The sequence below is a fragment of the Ictidomys tridecemlineatus genome, chromosome 1, assembly GCF_052094955.1.
Source record: "Ictidomys tridecemlineatus isolate mIctTri1 chromosome 1, mIctTri1.hap1, whole genome shotgun sequence".
NCBI classification, from domain to species: domain Eukaryota; kingdom Metazoa; phylum Chordata; class Mammalia; order Rodentia; family Sciuridae; genus Ictidomys; species Ictidomys tridecemlineatus.
In genome coordinates, this window is record NC_135477.1 from 211,391,702 (window position 1) to 211,412,075 (window position 20,374).

Consider the following 20,374-nt stretch of genomic DNA (forward strand, 5'->3'; position numbering starts at 1 on the left):
CAATTCAGAACTAAAATTCAGGGATGCAGAAAGCAATTCATTAAACCATCACATTCACAAAAGTCCTGGTATCTTCAGAGTACGGAAAAATTACCATCTGGTACCAGCTTCTTCAGATGTTCTCAATGTTTTCCACAAAGTGAAAGGAGGAAAAACAGAGAAAATAAAAAGGACAAATGGTTCTACTCATCCTAAAAAAAAAATAAATAAAAGGTAGCTAAAAGAGTTCAGTGGCTTAACCTTCAGGTGACTTTCCCACTCACAGGTTCCCAATGAGGAGGAGACCCCAAATCAGCACATGCTGCCATGTGTTTCGTGAATAGACTTCACCCTCACCATGGCAACCAGTGAAGTGAAGGGGATTCAGGCAGCTGTGGATATCTAATAACAACAGGACAATGCACCAGCTCTGGCAAGATTAGATTAGGTGACAACTGTCCTTGATGCCCTTCCTGTTATGGTAACTGTCTACCTTCCCTGACCACCACACTGAGACCACCACAGGTCCTCTTCTTCATTATACACAGTGACCACACTGAACATCAATAAGCTGCCGTTCCCATGTTTTCACTAAGGTAGAGGATTCATAGATGAAGACAGACCCCAAGAAGTTCACAACTTGCCCAAGGTCACAGAGCTTTGTGTGTTGGAAATGTTGACACTGACTAAGGCACCATGACTCAGTTTGGTGGGGTCACAAACTCAAAAAGCTCAAGTGGGTCAAGTAACGTGAATGAATGAAGGCAGGTGGGGCTCTGTGCTGGTCTGGAGAACAGAAGCCTCATAGAGAAAGGGCAGCAGAGACCCAGCAGAGACAGAATATTACCAGGAGCAAATGCAGATTCACTGAAGGCTTTCCTGTTTCAAAAGTAATCCCCCCAAATCTCCAATTCAGAATTTACTTGCTTTAAAGCACATTCATTGACAACTAATTAATATCTTTAGTATCTAGTACTAATGGCCCTCAAATTATAGTGGGGTTGGATTCTAATAGAAACAGATTTAACACATTTAATCTATCGAACCTCACAGTTTAGCAACACAGTGGAGTTTCCATTATTTCCCCATATGATCACAGGGCCGACCAGAAGCTACAGCTCACTGGCCCCTCCCCAGCATCACTAGGGAGTGTCCTACCATGTATTTGCTAGCCCAGGAAAGAATACAAATTGAAAATTCAAATAAATGTTTCTATTGAACATGTACCACTTCTATATTATGAAAGAGTCAACAAGCCATTAAGTCAAACCATTGAAACCCTCGGACTCTCCATATACAGTAAGTGCTGTTACAAGTGCAAGGGAGATGGCTATAAATGGAATGCACAGGTCCCTGCCCCATGGAGACTATATTCTATCTATCATTCCTTTTCAGCATGTGACATATCATGACTTCAAGATCATTTTCTGTCCTTGGCTCTAGCCAAGCATAGTCTTTAATATACTCTGGGGTCTTCCTTTCATCAATCATACCTTTTTACTTTATCCTTGAACCTTGCTTTATTTATAATTGCTACCTGGTCAGTTTTTATATTGTGATGGCTATAACTTTTTACTATTTATGGAAGAATCAAAGTATGAGAACTACCACTCAAGATGTCAAGACTATTCTCAAAACACCCCTAATGTACGACGGTATGTCATGGTTTGAACACAGGTGAAAACATCAGAACAGGCTTGAGTTCCAGGCAGTTACACAGTCATTCATTCAATCAATACATATTTATGGAGTCTCTCCTGTGTGTGTCAGGCACTATTTTAGGTTTTGTGAAGACATGTGTGAAAAAATAGACAAAACGTGTCTCGTGGTGTTTATAGCACAATGACAATACTCTTCACTGAGGCTAATGCTACCCACTACCGGCAACGTGGCATGTGTGTTTTCAGTCACAGCTGAAACAGGAGAGAGGGATCTGGGAGACATGAGAAGAAACAGGGTACCTTATCTCTGCCAACTCTGGCATAGCTGAGTGTGCTTACCACCTTGAGATTCCAGGAACCAGTGGAGAGAAAAGAGAAAAGCATGGAGCAGTAAAATAGAGAGGAAGTGTGTTGGAAGGCAGCAGGTGCTCCGTGCTGTCATACTTGGGGGGTGGGGGACAAAGGGGAAACAGGAAGCCCCATCGATGATCCACCACAGAAATATGATCACTGAGTAACAGGACACACTCCAGATATTCCAGCTTCCCTACTGAGGAGAGACACATTAAGTACCAGGGAGGACACGCAGAAAGTAAAGTGAAGGCTTCCTTTGGAATCTTGCTATCTAAGCACAGTCCAGATTAAGAGCTGTCACAGGTCATACGCACATTCCTCAGAAGGCACTGATGCCATGGTTACATAAAGAGGTCTGAAGCAGTACTCCATTTATTAAGAACTGAGGATCACGAGAAACTCTGTGTGGCTGAGGCTACTCAGAAGTGGAGGTGTGCATCAATTCCATGAGGTCTTTACGGTGCTCTCGGTCACACTGGTAACTGATGATATTTGGACCCTATGCATTTTCACTTGTGAATGATGTATTTTGCTTCCTTCTTTAGGTGGTTGGAAGATTTTCTAAAATGGGTCAGAATTTAAAGATGGCAGGACCTTTGAGAAAAATGTGGTCTAATACTCATTCAGTGTAAGAATGTGCTCTACATCATTCCATCTCAGGGGACACTTGGCTCTCTGAAACTGATGGTATGGTGAGATAGCCCATTTCCTGATCAGAAAGCTTTCTCAGAAAATTTTTACTGAGCCAAAAGTTGCCTTGCTGGAACCTCCATGCAGCAGAGCCTGGTCTTGTTCCCTGAAAATTGCAGATCTCTTATTACTGGCCACGCTTCAGGAAGCCTGACCTGGAGAAGTCCACAGAGGCCTGCTGGAGTTGGAGAGCTGACTCAGGTCTCAGCACTGCTGCCTCCAGGGCTTTACTATGAAAAGAATAGAATCTTCCACCGCCATATTTAGAAACCCTCCATGTCAGCACCTCAAAAGGGCACTACTGTCACTCTCTCCTAGACCTTCAAGCCCCACTCACAGAAAAGGAACAAAGAAAAAAATGGATTCGCTGAAATAAATACAAAGAGGGCAGGGGTAAAGACTTGTATATGGGTATAAAAATGTTTTTGGATTACACTTTTTCTTAAGAACCCAGGGGCACTTAACCTCTGAGCCACATCCCTAGCCCTTGTTTATATTTTATTTAGAGAGAGGTCTCCCTGAGTTGCTTAGGGCCTCTCTAAGTTGCTGAGACTGACCTTCAACTTGTGATCCTGTTCCCATAGCTTCCAGAGCCACTGGGATTACAAGTGTGCACCACCACACCTGCCACAAGTATGTTTGAATTCCTACAATTTATAGTATCAGGGTATACTAACAGAAACACTCAGTTCTGAGCTTCCAACCACATAAGCCCACCCAGAACTGTCTCAATGTGTTCAAGGCATGACTCCTCACTGTTGTCCTCCCTCCCTAAGTTTGCTCTCTTGGGTTCCAATCAAGTCATTAAGTTAGAAATCTCATTTTCAATTACTTGTTGAAATTTACCAACTGAACACCTACTATGTACACTTGTCTTTTGTTAACCTCTGGGCCAAAGATTGCTAACAAGTTACCAAACATATTTCCTCCTTTTTCTAGCTCCAAGTAGGCCAATTTTCATTAGGTGTGGTCATAATATTACATTCTAGCAATGGAGTGTTAGTGGCCATGATATGCGCCACGTCTAGGTTTGACAGTATACCATCCTCAGTGCTATTTTCTTTCTCACTAGCTACAAGTAGATGCCTAGGCCTCCTGATTCCTAAATGACTTTAGATCAGATCCTCTCCCAAAACCTATGTCTGAGTGAAAAGTACAATTTGCTTGTATTTGAGTCATCATTATACTTTCGTTTGGTGGCCAATTTGTTAGTAGTAAAATAACTTATATATCTTCTATTTGTCTTTCACCCCTAATAAATATTCCTCAAGCATTATATTCCACGTATTGAGTGAAATACTAAGGAAACAAAAATGACTACAGGAGGTCACAAGGTCTACCTAAACGAGGTCATTAATATTCAATATAATATCATCAAAGTAGTATGGACAGCTTAAGTTAGTCACAGTGGAATGACGCAAGGCTTCATTTTTGAGTCCTAGGCTGTAGTTAAACTACTTAATCTCTGTGTGTGTTAGCATTCCCACCTGTCAACAGAATATTCCTTTCTATCTCAGTAGGGTTGGGTGGCTTAAATTGAATAAAATTATGCAAACTATTTGGCCAACTATAAAGTACTTTGAAACTTGTAACTTCATGCACAGTAACTGTTTTAATTCAGCACCAGCATCCTACTTGGAGTTTCTGCCAAAAATCCAATATACTCTCAATACTACAGGGATATATTTCCTCACTCTAAGCTCAAACTGGTCATTTCCCTATTTAAAAACAAAATAAAACAAAAACAAACAAAAAACCTAAGACTCCTGAAAGCTTAAAAAATATAAGTCAAACATTTAGCTTACAACTCAAAGTCCTAAATGGCATGGTCCCAAATTTATTTTTAAATGTATAGCATTCCCTCTATAATTCCATGGTTTTCTTCCACACTACCCACCTATGTTTCAGCAGCCCACAGTATTTCTACAACATACTATATTTTCTTACCTCCTTGATTTTGTTCTTCACTCTGATTTTGTCCTTCCCATACCCCTCTGAGAATGAACACCCCAAATTTTCCAAGGTCCACTCAAACACAACCAGTTCCATAAAGCTTTTCTCTAATGCACTCTTCAGAACATCACCCTCCTTTGCGCTCACAGCATTTCATCAAATTCTTTTTTTTTCCTCTACTATAGACAACATCTTCATTTTGAAGCCTACTGTCTTCAGGAAGGAAACAGAAGGAAATCTAAGTATTTAATGAAGACATGATACACTGGAGGGAAAAGTTTCAAAAGACACTTCAATTTCTTGTGATTGGTTCACCAGAAACAGACAAATTATAAGAGCAATAGAATTCTCCAGATAGAGAAGAAAATATTCCCATGCTTTAAGATTGATTCCATTCAGAGGATGCTTTACAAAAGCTATTAAACAGAACTTTTGTGTTGAAAGTCACTTTTATAACAAATAAATGTAATCCCATCAGCAGAAGAGCAGGACCAAAGTTGAAAGTCATTAATTCAATTCCCTAGTCAATCTTTCTTTACAGATTTCAGTGCAGTCTTATTTTAGGAATATGAGAGAAACAAATGTGTGAAATTGTCCCACTGATACCATCCAAAGCTTGTAAGTTAGTATTTTAAAGGAACTGGGCATAAATGGCACATTTTTTTCATTTGCATATATAAAATAGAGTGTTAATTAATAAAAATAATTTAAGTTGCCCTTCTCATCAACAAAAAGTTTGATTCTACTTTCTTCCTTATGATTAAAAAAAAAAAGTAGACAGGGGCTGGGGTTTTAATAATTCAGTGGTAGAGCATTTGCCTAGCATGCTTGAGGCACTGGGGTTAAATCCTCAGCACTACATATAGTAAATTAAAAAATCAAGTTATAAAAATTATGTTTAAAAAATGGAGAAGGATGCTGAGTATTCTATATATATCTTCTGATTCAATATTGTGTGACCTGCCATATTCAACACAAAAAGTCTGTTAAGAATATATGTACCATAATATAGTACTAACAGTATTTCCTATTATGTATTCTTGTAATAACCTATATGAAAATGCAAGAAGAGTTCCTTGGGAAAATTTCTGTAAAACAGAAAAATGAATTTAAATCCGTCTATGAGTGAGGGGGCAGAGTACAAAATAGTCTGTGACAACTATGATACTCTAACATCAATTAGGAAATATTTTCTAAAAGTTGTAATAAATTGCATTATTATAAGACATGGATCAAAACTTATGAAATTTAGTGCAAACCATTTCCTAAGAAAGCAATAAGAAAAACTGTAACATAGACACAGAAGTCAAACAACTAACCACAAAACACCAAGTGAAATATTCTACGTGGAATAAGCCCATTTTTCCGTGAGCCTTTAAGTCACGGACTGAACAATTCAACCAGTATCCTCACTCTAGATTAACTGGAGGGCAACAATTGAAAAGCTATTGGGTGTGTATCCCAGGGTTCAGAATGCGCAGATAAATGTGGTGGGCCTAGGGGGACAGAAACTAAGCAGTCCTGGCAGGCCCTGCAGAATGCTTACCTCCAAAAGTGAAAAGCGAAGAGAGGACTACAAGGACTGCCTGGGCTGGATGGGGTTGGACTCAGGCTCCTTGGAGTGAGACTGCAAGTTAAAATAATGTCATTCCAAGTGGGAGAAATGATTGCATTAAAAATAGCACAGCGCATTGAAGGGACCGTGTTCCCTTTAAGCCAGAATCACTGTGGCATGATTATCAATATGACTAAGGTCATCATCTAATCACTTGCCCTTTTTCAGCTCTAAAATACAGAACAAGTTAAAGGCTTCCTGCTGAAATTTACATTTTAAAAACTACAGCTGCCATTTTTATTTGAGCCTTTTCTTTGTCACAAAGCAACTTGGCAGATACGTTGGACATGTGATTTTTGCATCAAAGAAAATCCGGATTCGTTTTATATTGGGTATACTCTCTTCCAGTAAATCCATAGCAGAACTAAAGAGGTTAGCAGGCAATGAAAATAAAGATTTGGCTTAAATATACTGTAGTTTTTAAAAAGCAAAGTAACTAACATTTTCATATAAAATAGATATATTTAGTACCTTGCAGGGAAAAGTGGGTCTTCCTTATAATAAAGACCCAACATAATTTTTTTTTAATCCTCAGGAGTGATGATACAAGGTTCTGCTTATGCTGATACTCATAGCAAATACTTAAAATTCCTATATGTAGCTATGAATTATTTTACTTTCTAGAGATGCTTTTATAAATTCAACTATCAATGAACCACTGTAATTCCTGCCACTAATTCATCCCAACCACCAAGCATATTCAGCAACCAACTCTCAAATATTCATCTCAGGGTGGTTGGAATAGAGCTCATTACTTTTTTTCCTTTGGCCCCATATCTCCTCTTTGTTAGGGAGGTAACTTAAATTAGGTTCCTTACTTACTGGAATTTTGTCAACAGATTTATCAAAGTATAGATTTGATACTAGTGAATTCCCAACTATTTTTACCTGGAAGAATAAAACTAAGAAATAGGTATTCTGCTTCCAACTCTGAGGGTGAAGTAAGTAATGGATACTTGTGTTACAGTGCAGTGTGCTTCTAATAGAACATTCTGACTCCACATCACGCTATGCTTTCTTATTTTAGAGAACAGACATAGAATAGAGCTACAGTGGCTATTTCAACCTGTGTCCTTCCCTGCCACAGAGCATTGACAACAGTGACCAAACTAAAATCTGGGCTTACTATCATTTGCAAATTCTTAATGCTATCCTTATCTCCCTTTATATGGATAGTTGAGAGTTGGATGTGTTTGTCTTAAAATCTATCATAATATTTTTGCTCAAAACACTTTATTTTACTTAATAAAGTATTTCAAAAAAGTTTGATAACTTTTTAAGTCATTCTCTGGTTTAGTGCCAGTACTTGGCAAACTAAGGAATTGACCTCCTTAGTCTAGGGAGGTAAACTTAATAGTACTCAAACTTAACAGCTCATTGGAAAGTTCTCAGGATGCCCAATGATATGTCTGTCCTTTTATCTAAGTACTGTACAGTCTTATCTATCCTTTCCAGTCCTAAAACAGACACTCATAGGTACTGACGCCACTCCCTGTCTCCAAGCGGAAAACGCATTTGTTATGTGCTAAGAAGTATCTATGAGGCAAACTATGCTTAAATTAAACACAGAAAAAGTAAAAAGAACAAAAGAAAGACACAATAACATTCTTTTTTTCCAGAAATTGGAAAGCCAGGCAGAGGCACATAGATGTCATAAATTAATGACTTGTTAATTTCTGAAATACCTGTTTATGTGGTATCTCAGGTCTAGGATTTCCATTCTGAAATAGGAATCAGTAACTACCCCCCGTGTCATTGATAACAGAGATGGGAAATTCTGAATTGCATCTACAGAGTATAAAATATGCTCATGTAATGAATGACCCATAGCTTCTGTGCCTATGGAATCAACTCTCTTGAAAGAAAAACTATAATGTTTCAAGAGGGAACATCCAAAAACTATTCTATACATTTGGTCTGTGAGTTAGGGCCCTTTTATAAGGTCCCTAAACAACTAAAAATATACATATCAAATCTGCCTTTAATAAAATCAGTGATAAGACTTCTCATTGTAACAATTCTCTGCAGTGGTAAGAAGCTAAATTTACTCAAAGACTAGCTTCATGAATGAATGCAACTTTAGCTATGCTTACTTAAGAGTAATTTTACATTTCAAGGTAAACAAAGTGTTCAAAGTAAATCACATGCTAACATTACATATAAGAGTGATCCTCTATTCTACTGTGTACACTCTTCTAATTTAACAATTATGTCTACCAGGGCTGAGGCTAAACCAAGGGGGAGTGGTCAGATAACAAATCAAAATCCAAGCAACCCTTGTGTTAGCTGACTCCTTTGTCCTGTCACCATTGGCAAAGTCATGAAACCTGTGGCAAACCTCAATCTTCCACATTATAAAATGGAATGCCTGCTATACTAAATTTGTATTGTACAAAAGAAAAACTATAACGTCTCATGGTCCTCTTAATGTGGATGAGATACTCAAAATAAAAATAAAGGATGAAGATGAACTGATATCTACTAAGTCAGTCTGAAGAAATCAAGGAAGTGGCACAAAAACTGGAGGTAAAAGCCAATCTGGGGTTAATGCTCCTGGGTCTTAATACAGAACTATGGCTCTCTCAGGTGGGTCTCCAGAGTGTAAGGGAGAGAAAGAGGAAGTGGAAGAAGCATAGATCACCCAAATATTCCACACGGATAGCAAGGGTTGAATGCTAGGGCGAGGTTGAAGATGAGAAAAACCAATGACGAAGGGTAAATAATGTCTGTATCTATATTATGATGAATGTCACATCTACCAAGAAGGTTCTAAAAGCCTTCTAACTTTTCATAAGTGAGATCCTCATTAGTGTAAAATCAGTGCACAGTTTTGGAGCAAGGATTGATTTAAAAAGTATTCATTTCAGAATATTGTGCTTTTATAAGTTTGTTAATTTAATTATTAATTCTTAATAATTCCTCTTATGTGATGCATCTATAGAATTTGAGAGGAATAATTAATACTTGGAACTGGGCACATCTCTCTTCCTGCAGTCTCTTCCTGAAGGTAGCCCAGTATAAGATCATAGGGACTGTACAGATTTCACGAAAATATTATAGTATCATATCTGTGTTGTAAATGAGAAAAAGGGATATTTATATTTTTCTATGAGATTTATAATTTACTGTTTATTATTTTAAATGTACCAGCACAGACTAACCCACAGCTTCTGCATCTTTAACTAACAGATTTAAAATAAAAATTTGCTGACACTTCCTGCATCCCAGATGTCTAACTTCTGCGCCACAAATTAGATGTGGACATTTTCACATAGCTACATCAAATCAGAAGGCAGTGAGATGAGTTAATGGGTTAAAAAAAACAGCTAAGCAAACACAGAGCTCAACTAGGTAAACACTGTATGCAGTGGCTGGAGACTCTGCAGAGAGGATGCTAAATGTACTCCAGTTCATTAATATTCTGTTGCACTGATAAAACATGGATCATATCTAATGACTGTCACAAATAACCCTTTCCTTGCACTCTAATCCATTGTAATGTTTTCTATTATTCCATGCAGACAGAGACCTTTCTTTAGAAACAGACATCATGAGGATAAACAAACAGTAAGATAGAAAGAGAAAAAGACAGATACACCATGGCCTACTGAGACATTCTTTCACAATGAGCTGTTAAGATGTTTCCAGAACTGAGGTTTACTTAGTAACTTTAAATATGCAGCAGTGCTTTCCTCTGACTGCAATGCAAAATGCTGGGTCTGGCTTTGCACATTAGCTGAAACCAAATGCCATGCATTTAAGACATGTTCCTCCACCTCACACTGCAGTGCTCTGAGGCTGTCACTACAAACAAATGCTAAATAGCTATTGGTCGCCCGGAAAGCTAGTGCCATGCAGAAAGCATTAAAATATTAAAGACAGACAATACTTACTCCAAGGTCAGCCCCGGAATCTGTAGCCTTTCCCGCTGGGCTTTCATGGTTGTTATATGTTACCACACTCTATTGTAACCATGACACACATTCCCTGCCAGCGTCCTGGTGATGACAGAGAGCCAAAACGAACCTCTCTAAAGGACTGGACTAACAACCTCTCGAGGGGGAGGGGGATCCTGCAAGTTTGGGTCCTTCCACCTCTAGCGTAATCAAGAGCTGTCAGCGGCTTTCTTCAGGTTAACGGCGGTGCACACTGCACTGATTTCGTTAAGAGAATGAAGCTTGCAGTTCTGCATATCAAGTAATTGGTTTCTGATTTTTTTTTTTTTTAAGAAAGTCGCTCCACTCACAGACCCACTTTTCACCTCAGTGAAATGAAGAGTTCTTTTCACCATGCAGACTGGGGGGAAAAATAAAGCAACAGTGTCATTCTTAAAAGAGTTTATCTTAGCAAATGTCAGCTATTCTCCACATCCCTGTGATGCTCAGGAATAGAATCTGGCCACCTCTAGGAGACTGAGCTTACTCTTTCCTTGGAGTTAACAAAATCACTCATATTCCACAAGAGATGAGGAACAGTGCCAAAAGAAAATCATTAGTTTTTTTTTTTTCTTCTTCTATACATGGCAATCATCAGCAAGAGGAACAAACTAACTGAATCTGGGAGAAGGTGAGCCTTGTCTTGAGACACAGACTTGTGTGAACTGGCAAAATTCAAAATGAGAGAATACCAATCGGAAATGCAAGAGACAGGAGCTCATGTTTCTTTTTTTGAAAAGCTGGCTTTAAAGAACATCTCAGTGTTCCATACTTTACAGAAGCAATCTAATGTGATTAGGAAGGAAAGAGACAGCCGATACTTTGAAAGCCTGAAAGTTTCATCCTGTATTTATTCAAAAAACGTAATTTTTCACAGTATTCATGAGTTGGAACTAAGTGTACTTCCATTGTTGTATATGAAGAACACATCTGACTCACTTCCTCTAATGCATTTTAAAATGCTTTAAAAATTTGGCAACCATTGGTTTGTTGAGAAGAAACACTGGAACAAATTAGAACTCAAGTTTATCAAGAATTGTAATTCTCAAGCATTTCAAGGCTTCACGTGCATGCACGTACAAACACACACACATACACACACAAACACAACACAGCACCCGAGTGAAGTGATAATGTTTAAGTAGTTGTTTCAAAGGCTGTGGCAGTCAAACTCTATCTTTCCGCAGATCTAGAAGCCGAGCCAGGATAAAAGACCCTAGAGTGCTTACTCTTATCCCAGAGACCTTCATAGGCAGGAATGCCATGTGTGGTTATCCGGTTGTATGCTGCATAAGGGGCCTAGCGAGGGGGAAAACAGAGGCTGAAAGCCAGCCTTCTCCCCACTTTGCCAACCCTCCACTTGGCTCTGTGCTGCTTTTACTCCCATTTTTCTCATTTTCACAGTGTCACGTGACCTTGAGAGCCACCTGTTTCTAACTTTACCAAGGTAACCATGGGCTAGTGGAGGTTTATATGATATTCCTAGAACCCTTTACTAAACCCTTCTCTGCCAATTTGCTCTGTGATATTAGTTAGTAACTAGTTGCCAAATGCACAGAACTAACTAACTCCCCTTTTAGAGGCAACAATCTTTACTAGAAATGCAGTCATTGGATAGTCACTGCTCCATAAGGAAACCAGACAGAAATGTATAAAATAAGTCGAATTTAGTGTAAAGAAGCATGGCAAGAAGAAATCACAAAGATATTAGGGAATACAAAGAATGAGGGATCAACTTAGGAAAGTCAAGGAAGGTTTGAAAGCATAAGTGTTATAAGGCAAGTGATGATAAAAGGAAAAAAAAAATCAGTTACCAATACCAAAGCAAGAGAGTTAAATCATCACATTCTTTTAAGGGAGCACTGCACTTCAGGAAACACATTAGGATGTAATTCAATAGACTTCTATACACAGATTTTAAGTGTATTAACCACAAAACACTTTCACATGGATTTCCTTGTGATATCCCTAATTTAACATATCCCAATGCAAACTTGTCTTCTCCTCATACCCTTCTGCCCACAAATAAGCTTTCTTCTGATGTGAAATATGCAGAATCTCACCACCTAAACCACCCTGATCCAAGATCTGTTGTATTTTAGCTAGATTAATTGCCTCCTAACTTATCCCTCCACTTCCTCCCTGGCACCCCTCTCCACTTTATGGGACACAAACTCCAGAGTGACCTTTTCTCGAACATGTCACTCTTCTGATCAAAACCCAAACAACTTTTCTCTCATTCACAATATGAAACAAAAATGAGATAATTATGGGAGGGAATGAAGATAGCAGGATCACTTTTGGAGGATGTTAGAGAATTACACCATTGATATGGAAAAGTTCAAAAGGAGGAGAATCAAGCATCTTCTTGCTTTCCCTATGAACTGCATTTCATAGATGAGGAAGTGATTTTCTTTAGAGAGGCATTCTCACTGGTAATAAAGAAGGGATGACAGACGGAGGATACTACAATTTTTCAAACCCAAATAAAGCAGCCTATCTGAGCCATGCTCATCAATGTATGAAGACACCCAGAATGAGAGGCACCAGGCATTGTGTTTTCCTTGAGGCAATAAAGGTAGGTGAATTAGTCTTACCAAAAATATACATTGTTCTTGGATATAATCAAGTATCGGCCTCAGACACAGGGCCAAAGAACATGTTAAGAAATATCACAGAGATCAACAGAAGCTAGATGTGAAAATCAGAACAAATGACTGGTTTCCTAAAAATTTTTAATGGGGTCAGGGGGATGGGAAGGAAATTTAAAGATTAAGAATGACAACAACAGTTGCAAAGTCCGAACTTTTTATGGGTCCTGATATCCCAGAAATGGAATGCACACACATAATCTAATATTTAGAAAATAATCGGGGCTAGAGTAGTGGCTCAGTGGTAGAGCACTTGCCTGACATGTGTGAGGCCCTGGGTTCAATCCTCAGCACTACATATAAGTAAATAAAAGATCTACAGGCAACTAAAAACCACTTAGAAACTGATTAAAACTGAAAAGAATAGGGAATGTAGATATTATACACACTAATGCCTTTTGCACTAAATATATGTTTGTAAATATGTATATATACAAATACATATACAGTATGGATACCTGATGAAACTCATCAATTATTAATATTAATATTAATTAATATTAAGTATAACATTAGTATAATATAATAAAAAAGTATAATATATAATATATATAATAAACAAGTATAATATTAGTATAATAATAAGTATAATATTAAGTATAATATTAGATCATGATCACTTTTAATTTCTTATCTTTCAGAGCAATATACAAAAATATTCATAGATGAAATAATATGTGTAGGGTTTGCTTCAAAATAATCTGGGAAGGGGGAATAAAAGATATTATATATAAAACAAAATTGGCTATGGGTTACTATTTATTAAATCTGGGTGATGGGTTGATTACACCATTGTTTCTACTTTAGTATGTTTGAATTTTTTTCTACCAAAAAATTAAAGAGGAACCTCATCAAGCCTCCAAAAGTTCCTTCCACATGATAGTCACAGACCCACACCCACTTGCCCTTCCCTAGACTCAAGATTCTACAAGAAGCTGGGTGTGGTGGCACAAGCCTATAATCACAGTTGCTCAGGAGGCTGAGGCAAGAGGATCATGAGTTCAAAGCCAGCTTCAGCCAAAGTGATGGGCTAAACAACTCAGTGAGACCTGGTCTCTACATAAAATACAAAATAGGGCTGGCATGTGGCTCAGTGGCCAACTGCCCCTGAGTTCAATCCCCAGTACCAAAAAAAAAAAAAAAAAAAAAAAAGATTCTACAAGAAATATGCAAAATATAGAACCAAGAGTGAAAGTGACCATCACTTCCTGTCTTCAATTATCTATTATTCTTCAAAGACAAGCACAGTTGAAGAAAACTTTCAAAGAAGGTGAATGTGTACTGTACTTTTATCACATATAGGTTCATCACATAGTATGAGTTGAACAGAAGTATGAACACTATCATTTTCAATAGCTGATATTATTTGTTAAAAAAAAAATCTATTCAGCAATACATGCTCTGGGTGCAAGAGATACAGAAGTAGAGGAGACTGAGCAGCATGTTGATAGAGTCCATTAATTCAAGAAAATAAATAGGATAAGTTCAATTCTGATAATGTGGGGTCACAAGGCAACAGAGAGTCAGGAAATAGAAGATGTCTTTGGATCACAGATCTGAGGACACTGGTATGCCAACTTCATTGGCAGGGTGAAGTCTGTCAGCCCATGAAGTGTCAGGGAGAGAATGCTACAGCAAGGGGACAGCAATGGCAAAGACTCTGAAGCTAGAACAAGCCTGGCTCATTTGATGGACATCAAGAAACCCATGTGTGATAGACGGTCACTCAACAAATATTTATTCAGCATTTTTACAATGCAAGGCATTATGGGGATGCAAAGCTGAGCCGCACTTAAGTTTGGTTCATAAGAACTGAATCATCGGGTAAATCAGGAGGAGGGTACAATCAAAGCGGGAATCAGATTCATGTTCCAGATGCTGATATGTAAGAAACTGGTTTGATTGGGGGGGGCTCTTTTAATAAATAGAATTAGCTTTTCAACCAGGACTTTATTTGAAGCTGGTTAATGGTTTCTAAGGACTCTCCATCATTTTACAAGGCAGGTAATGTGAGGCTGCTTGCATGTGATCATCCACCGAAGGACTTGTAGTAACTTCTTCCTGTAGCCAGTACATAAGAGAGGGGGAAAAAATGATGGGCATGATTTTGTGCTGGGGGGCCACGATGAGGAAAGATCAGGACAGAAGCATCTTCCACTCTTTCACACATCTCTCTCTCATTCATTCTCTCTCTCACTCATTCATATTCTTATTACCCTCTCCCCTCCCCTTTCCTGCTCCTCTTCTTTTCTCTCCAAACAACAGAGGCCTTTTCCTGCTAGTCAGAGGGTTTATCACTGGCATTTACACAGCTTGCTAAAGATATTTTAAGATATCACATTTACCACCAGCACACCTCTTCTCAAGAAACTGAGGAGTGTGTGTTCCAACCAAGTCAAGAATTAAACCATTCAAGAAATGCATGAGATCAAGGAAAGGGCAGTACATGGAGAGAAGTGAAGGGAGTCAGCAGAATGATGGAAACCATGGTGAAAGGAAGTCCCCAAAAGGCTGCTGCCATGCAGCAGGCCACAGAGCCCGAATCCAGCTGGGACCACAAAGCAGAGAGCTCAGGAGGCCGCTTCAGAGAAGACTCAGCAATAGGCTATCTGATGCATTTGATAGTGTGGAAAGTAAAAAGAGGGGCATCCTTGCTCTTCCGCAGAAGATGGAAAGGATCCAAGATGGCTACATAAAATCTATCAATGGGAAAAACACCCCAATTAACAACTCCAGGAAAAATGCAGAGTTATAAAACAAGTCATTATGATGGGTGGAAAAATGTACACACACATATCCCATGTTATGGACAGCAAATAATGGCTCCTCTAAAGATGTTGCAATCCCCATATCCTAAAAATATATTATTTTACAAAGCAAATGGAACTTTGTTGATGTGATTAAGAGTGCTGAGATGAGAGTCTATATTGTCTTGTGGATTCTATAGAATCACAAGAGTTCTCACAAAGGGGAGGAGGGAGCCAAGGGAGTCAGCCAGACACAGCACCAGTGGAAGCAGAGGTTGGGTGATGTGGCCAGGACCAGGGACTAAGTAGCCTCTAGAAGCTACAAAAGGGAAGAAGCAGATTCTCCCAGAGAACTTCCAGAAGAAAGATGGACGCTGAGTCTAGTCCCATAGAATTCATTGCAGACTTTTGATCCCCAGAACTATATGATAATAAATCTGTATTATTCTCAGAGATTGAGTTTACAGTAATTTGTTAAAGTAGCAATTGGAAATTAAGACATATTTAACTGGAATACCATAAACATTAAAAATCAAGTTAACCCCAAAATCATACTTTAACAATGTTATCGGTATTTAGGGGAAACTGAGGAATGGAAAAATAATATGGTATGGGATGAAGTTGTACAAGAGTTAAGTCTTCAGGTATCATAAATCAAGTCAACATACAAAGGACAAAATTGAAAACAAGAAAGACCAAACTAAATGCATTATTGAGAAATGTGGAGAACGTTATTAAAGAGCTCTGAGGGAAGCAGGACTGGAAGGTGGGAGGCATGAGGCAGGATGACAGTTTTTCATAAGCCTGGCAGCATTATTTAATTTTTTAAATTCTACATATACTTTGATAAGAATAAAAATTAATGTTATAAAGAAAAGAGATTAGCTGCCAGAGATACTAGTAATTCCTTGCTGTATCTCTGAATTTCAGTGTATTCACTTTTATTGAAATATCATCTAATTTCCTTGCACTCATTATCTACCATATTCAGCTAGACTCAGTAGTATTTTAAAAAGCGGAGAGAGGTGAACCGTTTAAGATTTAGTAATTCTCTTCCTTACAACAATATCTCCCCTCATGATTCATCACGTGAATTGAAATCTTTATAAACAGAAAGAAAATCAAAAACAAGCAAATAGAATTAAAGGCAATGTACAGAGTAGCACTTGAAAATGTAGGGGGATCACAAATGTGCATCCTCTTCTTCATGTGATACAGGCTCCAGGTCACAGTGCCACATTCCATAGATCAGGATACTTCCCTGGTGTGAACACTTGTGCTGCCTTTCTACCTCAAACCCCCAGCTGGTATTAAACTCCTCTTTGGATTCAGATTTTACTCTGGAGTGAAACTTTATGATGCCCACCAGGCTTGCAATTAAAATCTCTTTTCCCAAGCAGCTGAAGACCAAGAGCATTAGCAGCCACGGATCAGGTTGTGCCAAGTTCCTGCAAGGTACTCCCTGAACTCAAAGGCCTGGCACCTTCTTTCCAATTCTATAGCAACTGTACTCCAGTTTGGCTTTGATGATAGCACTTATCTCCTCTAGTCACATTGATTTTGGGGTCAAACTTAACTCCGTGCTTAAACTTCAGTCTAATCCAGACAGCACGGTCCATTCTCTGATCCTGAGATTGCTTGGAGGACATGTATATGATTGAAGTCAGGCTACAAACAAGATATTAAGAAAAGAGATTATTTTCTTGATGTATTTGAAGTTGGCAGGTTACATATCTTCAGTTGTCTTGTGAGCACCAGAATAGTACCTATACTATACCTGAAAGGGCAGAGTCAACACAGACAAGAGCAGAAATTAGCTGTCAATTAAATTGTTCTAATCATGTATCAAGGCATTCCACACTCACAGTTTCCAATTAGGTGTCCAACAAATCCCTTCTCATAGGCCAGTGTGGTTTGGCTGTTCTGTCACTTGTAACACCAAGATTATCAGAAGGCTTTGTGGGTTATGAACTCCCATTTTTACCCCGTATATAGATTGCAGAATCACATCGGTTACACATCCACATTTTTACATATTGCCATACTAGTGACTGTTGTATTCTGCTACCTTTCCTTGAATCAAATGTATGAAATATGATATGTCAAGAGCTTTGTAATGTTTTGAACAACCAATAATAAAAAAAATTAAAAAGAAGGCTTTGTGAGTTGTATAAATGTTCAATTTAACATCTTAACACCTTTTTTATTCCCAGAAGAAAATAAAATGGCTCAACAAGTCCAAAGAATCTTAAGAACTAATTTTACAAAATTTAAACAGAAGCAGCATTAATCAAATAACCCCGAACTGGAAATTACCCAAACGCCTATCGACATAAAATGGCTAAGTGCACTGTGGCACAGCCACATAATGGCAAACTGCATACCAATAAGAATGAATGAACCATAACCACATTCATTGTAAGATGAATTTTACAATCACATAGAGCAAAAGAAAGTGTAACTACCCTTGGGAAAGTAAGATAGTGCAGCCTCGTTGGAAAAGGGCATGGCAATTTTTTAAAAACTTAAGAATGACCTTAGGATCTAGCCATCCCACTTCTGGGATTATTCCCTCTCCCCCAGATGAAAACAGGGACTCAAAACAGGTATTTTGGGGCACACCACGATCACAGCAGCCTTCCTCTCTATGACCAAGAGTGGAAGCAGGACAGGTGTCCAACCATAGATGAACAGATGAATAAAATGTGGTGCCAGTTATATTATGGAATATTTTTCAACAAAAAAATGAAGGAAATTCTAATACATACCACCAACATGGATGAACCCCAAAGGCATTATGCTAAGTGAAATAAGCCTGTTACAAAATGAACAAGTATTGTATGACTTCACTTATAGGAGTGGTCTGGAGCTGTTAAATTCATAGACATAGAAAGCAAATGAGGCTAGGGGGAAGGAAAGGTAACTTAGTGTTTAATAGTACAGAATTTCAGTTAGGGAAGATGAGAAAGTTCTAGAGATGGATGGTAGGGATGGTTGTAAATTCTACACTTAAAATTGGTAAAATGGAAACTTTATGCTATGTATTTTACCACTTTTTTTTTTTTTAATTTGGCTGCAGCCAGGTTCAGAGGGCACAGCTTTTGCTGTAAATCAATCAATCCCCTGAACCATGAGAAAAACAGCAACTACAGGGACACAGCCACATCAATGTTTATAGCAGCACAATTCACAATAGCTAAACTGTGGAGCTTACCACAATTTTTTTTTTAAGGGGAAAAGAAAGTGTACCTATGCTATAGCTCTACCAAACTGTGCTATTAATTATACATCAGGACTATGGTTGAGGCAGTGAGGGAAAGGAGTGACAGGAAGCACTAAGAGGGCTCTGACATACAATGTCACCTTGTCTTCTTGACCTAAGGACTGGTTACATGCATGTGTTCAGTTTGTAAAAATCCTTCAAGCTTGTGAATTTGAGAGTTCCTTATAGTCTCAAACTGCATATCTCATAAAAGAGACCATTTTACATGTTTTTACAGCCCTCAAACTCTCCTTAAATACACTCACTCTTTAAAAAGTTATTCAAACTCAGTCTCATTCTATCAATCATGTGAGGCAATACATCAGAATATATGTGTGCACACACACCACTCAAATAACTACTTGTTAAATAAATAAAGCAAAGTAGGAAAAACTGAGTGAAATCAGTACCAAGAAAACCAGAATAAAAAGAAAAATCTGTGGAAAAATACAGAACTTACATATACTGAAAGCTCAGAATGATAAAGGAAAAAGATTGATTGCATGAGTTGTAATGAAAATAAATAATCAATTGCCCAACATCATACAATTAGTATGTGATTGAGCTAGGATTTCAAATCACGTTTTCTGACTCCAACTACTACATTCTTTCCACTACAGCCTGCTATACTTTTCCAGATCACAGTACGGACAATGAGTTGTTTGATAAAATGATTCCAGTAGAATTTTTCTTGTTAATGCACAAAAATTATTTTAATACGTTGCATAAAGTCAGATATATAGCAGATACATAAACCAGGAGGTAATCGAGAGGCACCTGTTGAAAAACTCTGAATGACATCATTCTCCAAGACAAAAATATTAAAGCAAATGACATTGGAGTTCTGAAAAGGCTTCACAAATTACAAAGAACCCTCTAGCGATTATAGCTGATAAAAGGGCTCTCCTAAATTCCATACTTGGCAACACCATGGTTAGCTCCTTTTCTGAGAAATTAGCAGGGGTATGGAGTGTGTTTTCCATTTCTGTCATGCTTCATTACACGTGGGCTGATCTGTTATAAGCCACACTATCTTCCTTCAAGAGGTCTACCCCATATATGCAGAGCATTCCTCATTAGAGAAAGGGTCTTGGTAACAGGCTATTACAATGATATCTAATTTCTAAATTTTTTAATTTTCAAGCTGTGAATTACATAAATAAGACACTTTTCATACCCGACATCCTGTGATAATTTTATCAATAATAAATACAAAACTTCTCCACCTCCAGGTCTCCAGTTGACCGCTAAAGGCAGAGGGGTGTTTGCTCCACCCTTGTTCTCCATGCATGCACGACTGTACCCTTCAGAGTCAACTCACATTCTGAATGCTTCACTAAAGAGACATCTATGGAGTGGATTAGTGATGAGAAAAAAGGCCATGCCACAGTTAAACTCTTAGGGAAACGCTATCTGTAACATTTGTGGACAATGGGTTTTGAAATCTGGAGAAGGCAATGTGAATTGCAGGGACACAAATGTGAATTGCAGGGACACATGATCACCAAAGAACTATTTTTCTTTTAA

General features: G+C 38.2%; 1 protein-coding gene across 12 annotated transcripts in view; it reads right to left on the minus strand.

The window, feature by feature from the left end:
• Nucleotides 1-20,374, minus strand: part of Mast4 (microtubule associated serine/threonine kinase family member 4) — a 554,645-nt gene that overhangs the window by 195,341 nt on the left and 338,930 nt on the right. The window contains exons 1-2 of one of the 12 annotated variants that reach the window (XM_078015738.1): nucleotides 10,146-10,373; nucleotides 6,184-6,264 (exon numbers count right to left, since the gene is read on the minus strand). The exons of 10 other annotated variants lie outside the window; for them this stretch is intronic. In XM_078015738.1, the coding sequence (XP_077871864.1) occupies nucleotides 6,184-6,264; nucleotides 10,146-10,192 (128 nt within the window). In that variant the 5' untranslated portion in view covers nucleotides 10,193-10,373. Of the gene's footprint in view, nucleotides 1-6,183; nucleotides 6,265-10,145; nucleotides 10,374-20,374 lie in introns of those variants that run through there. One more of the 12 variants, XM_078015754.1, reaches the window with a different exon arrangement.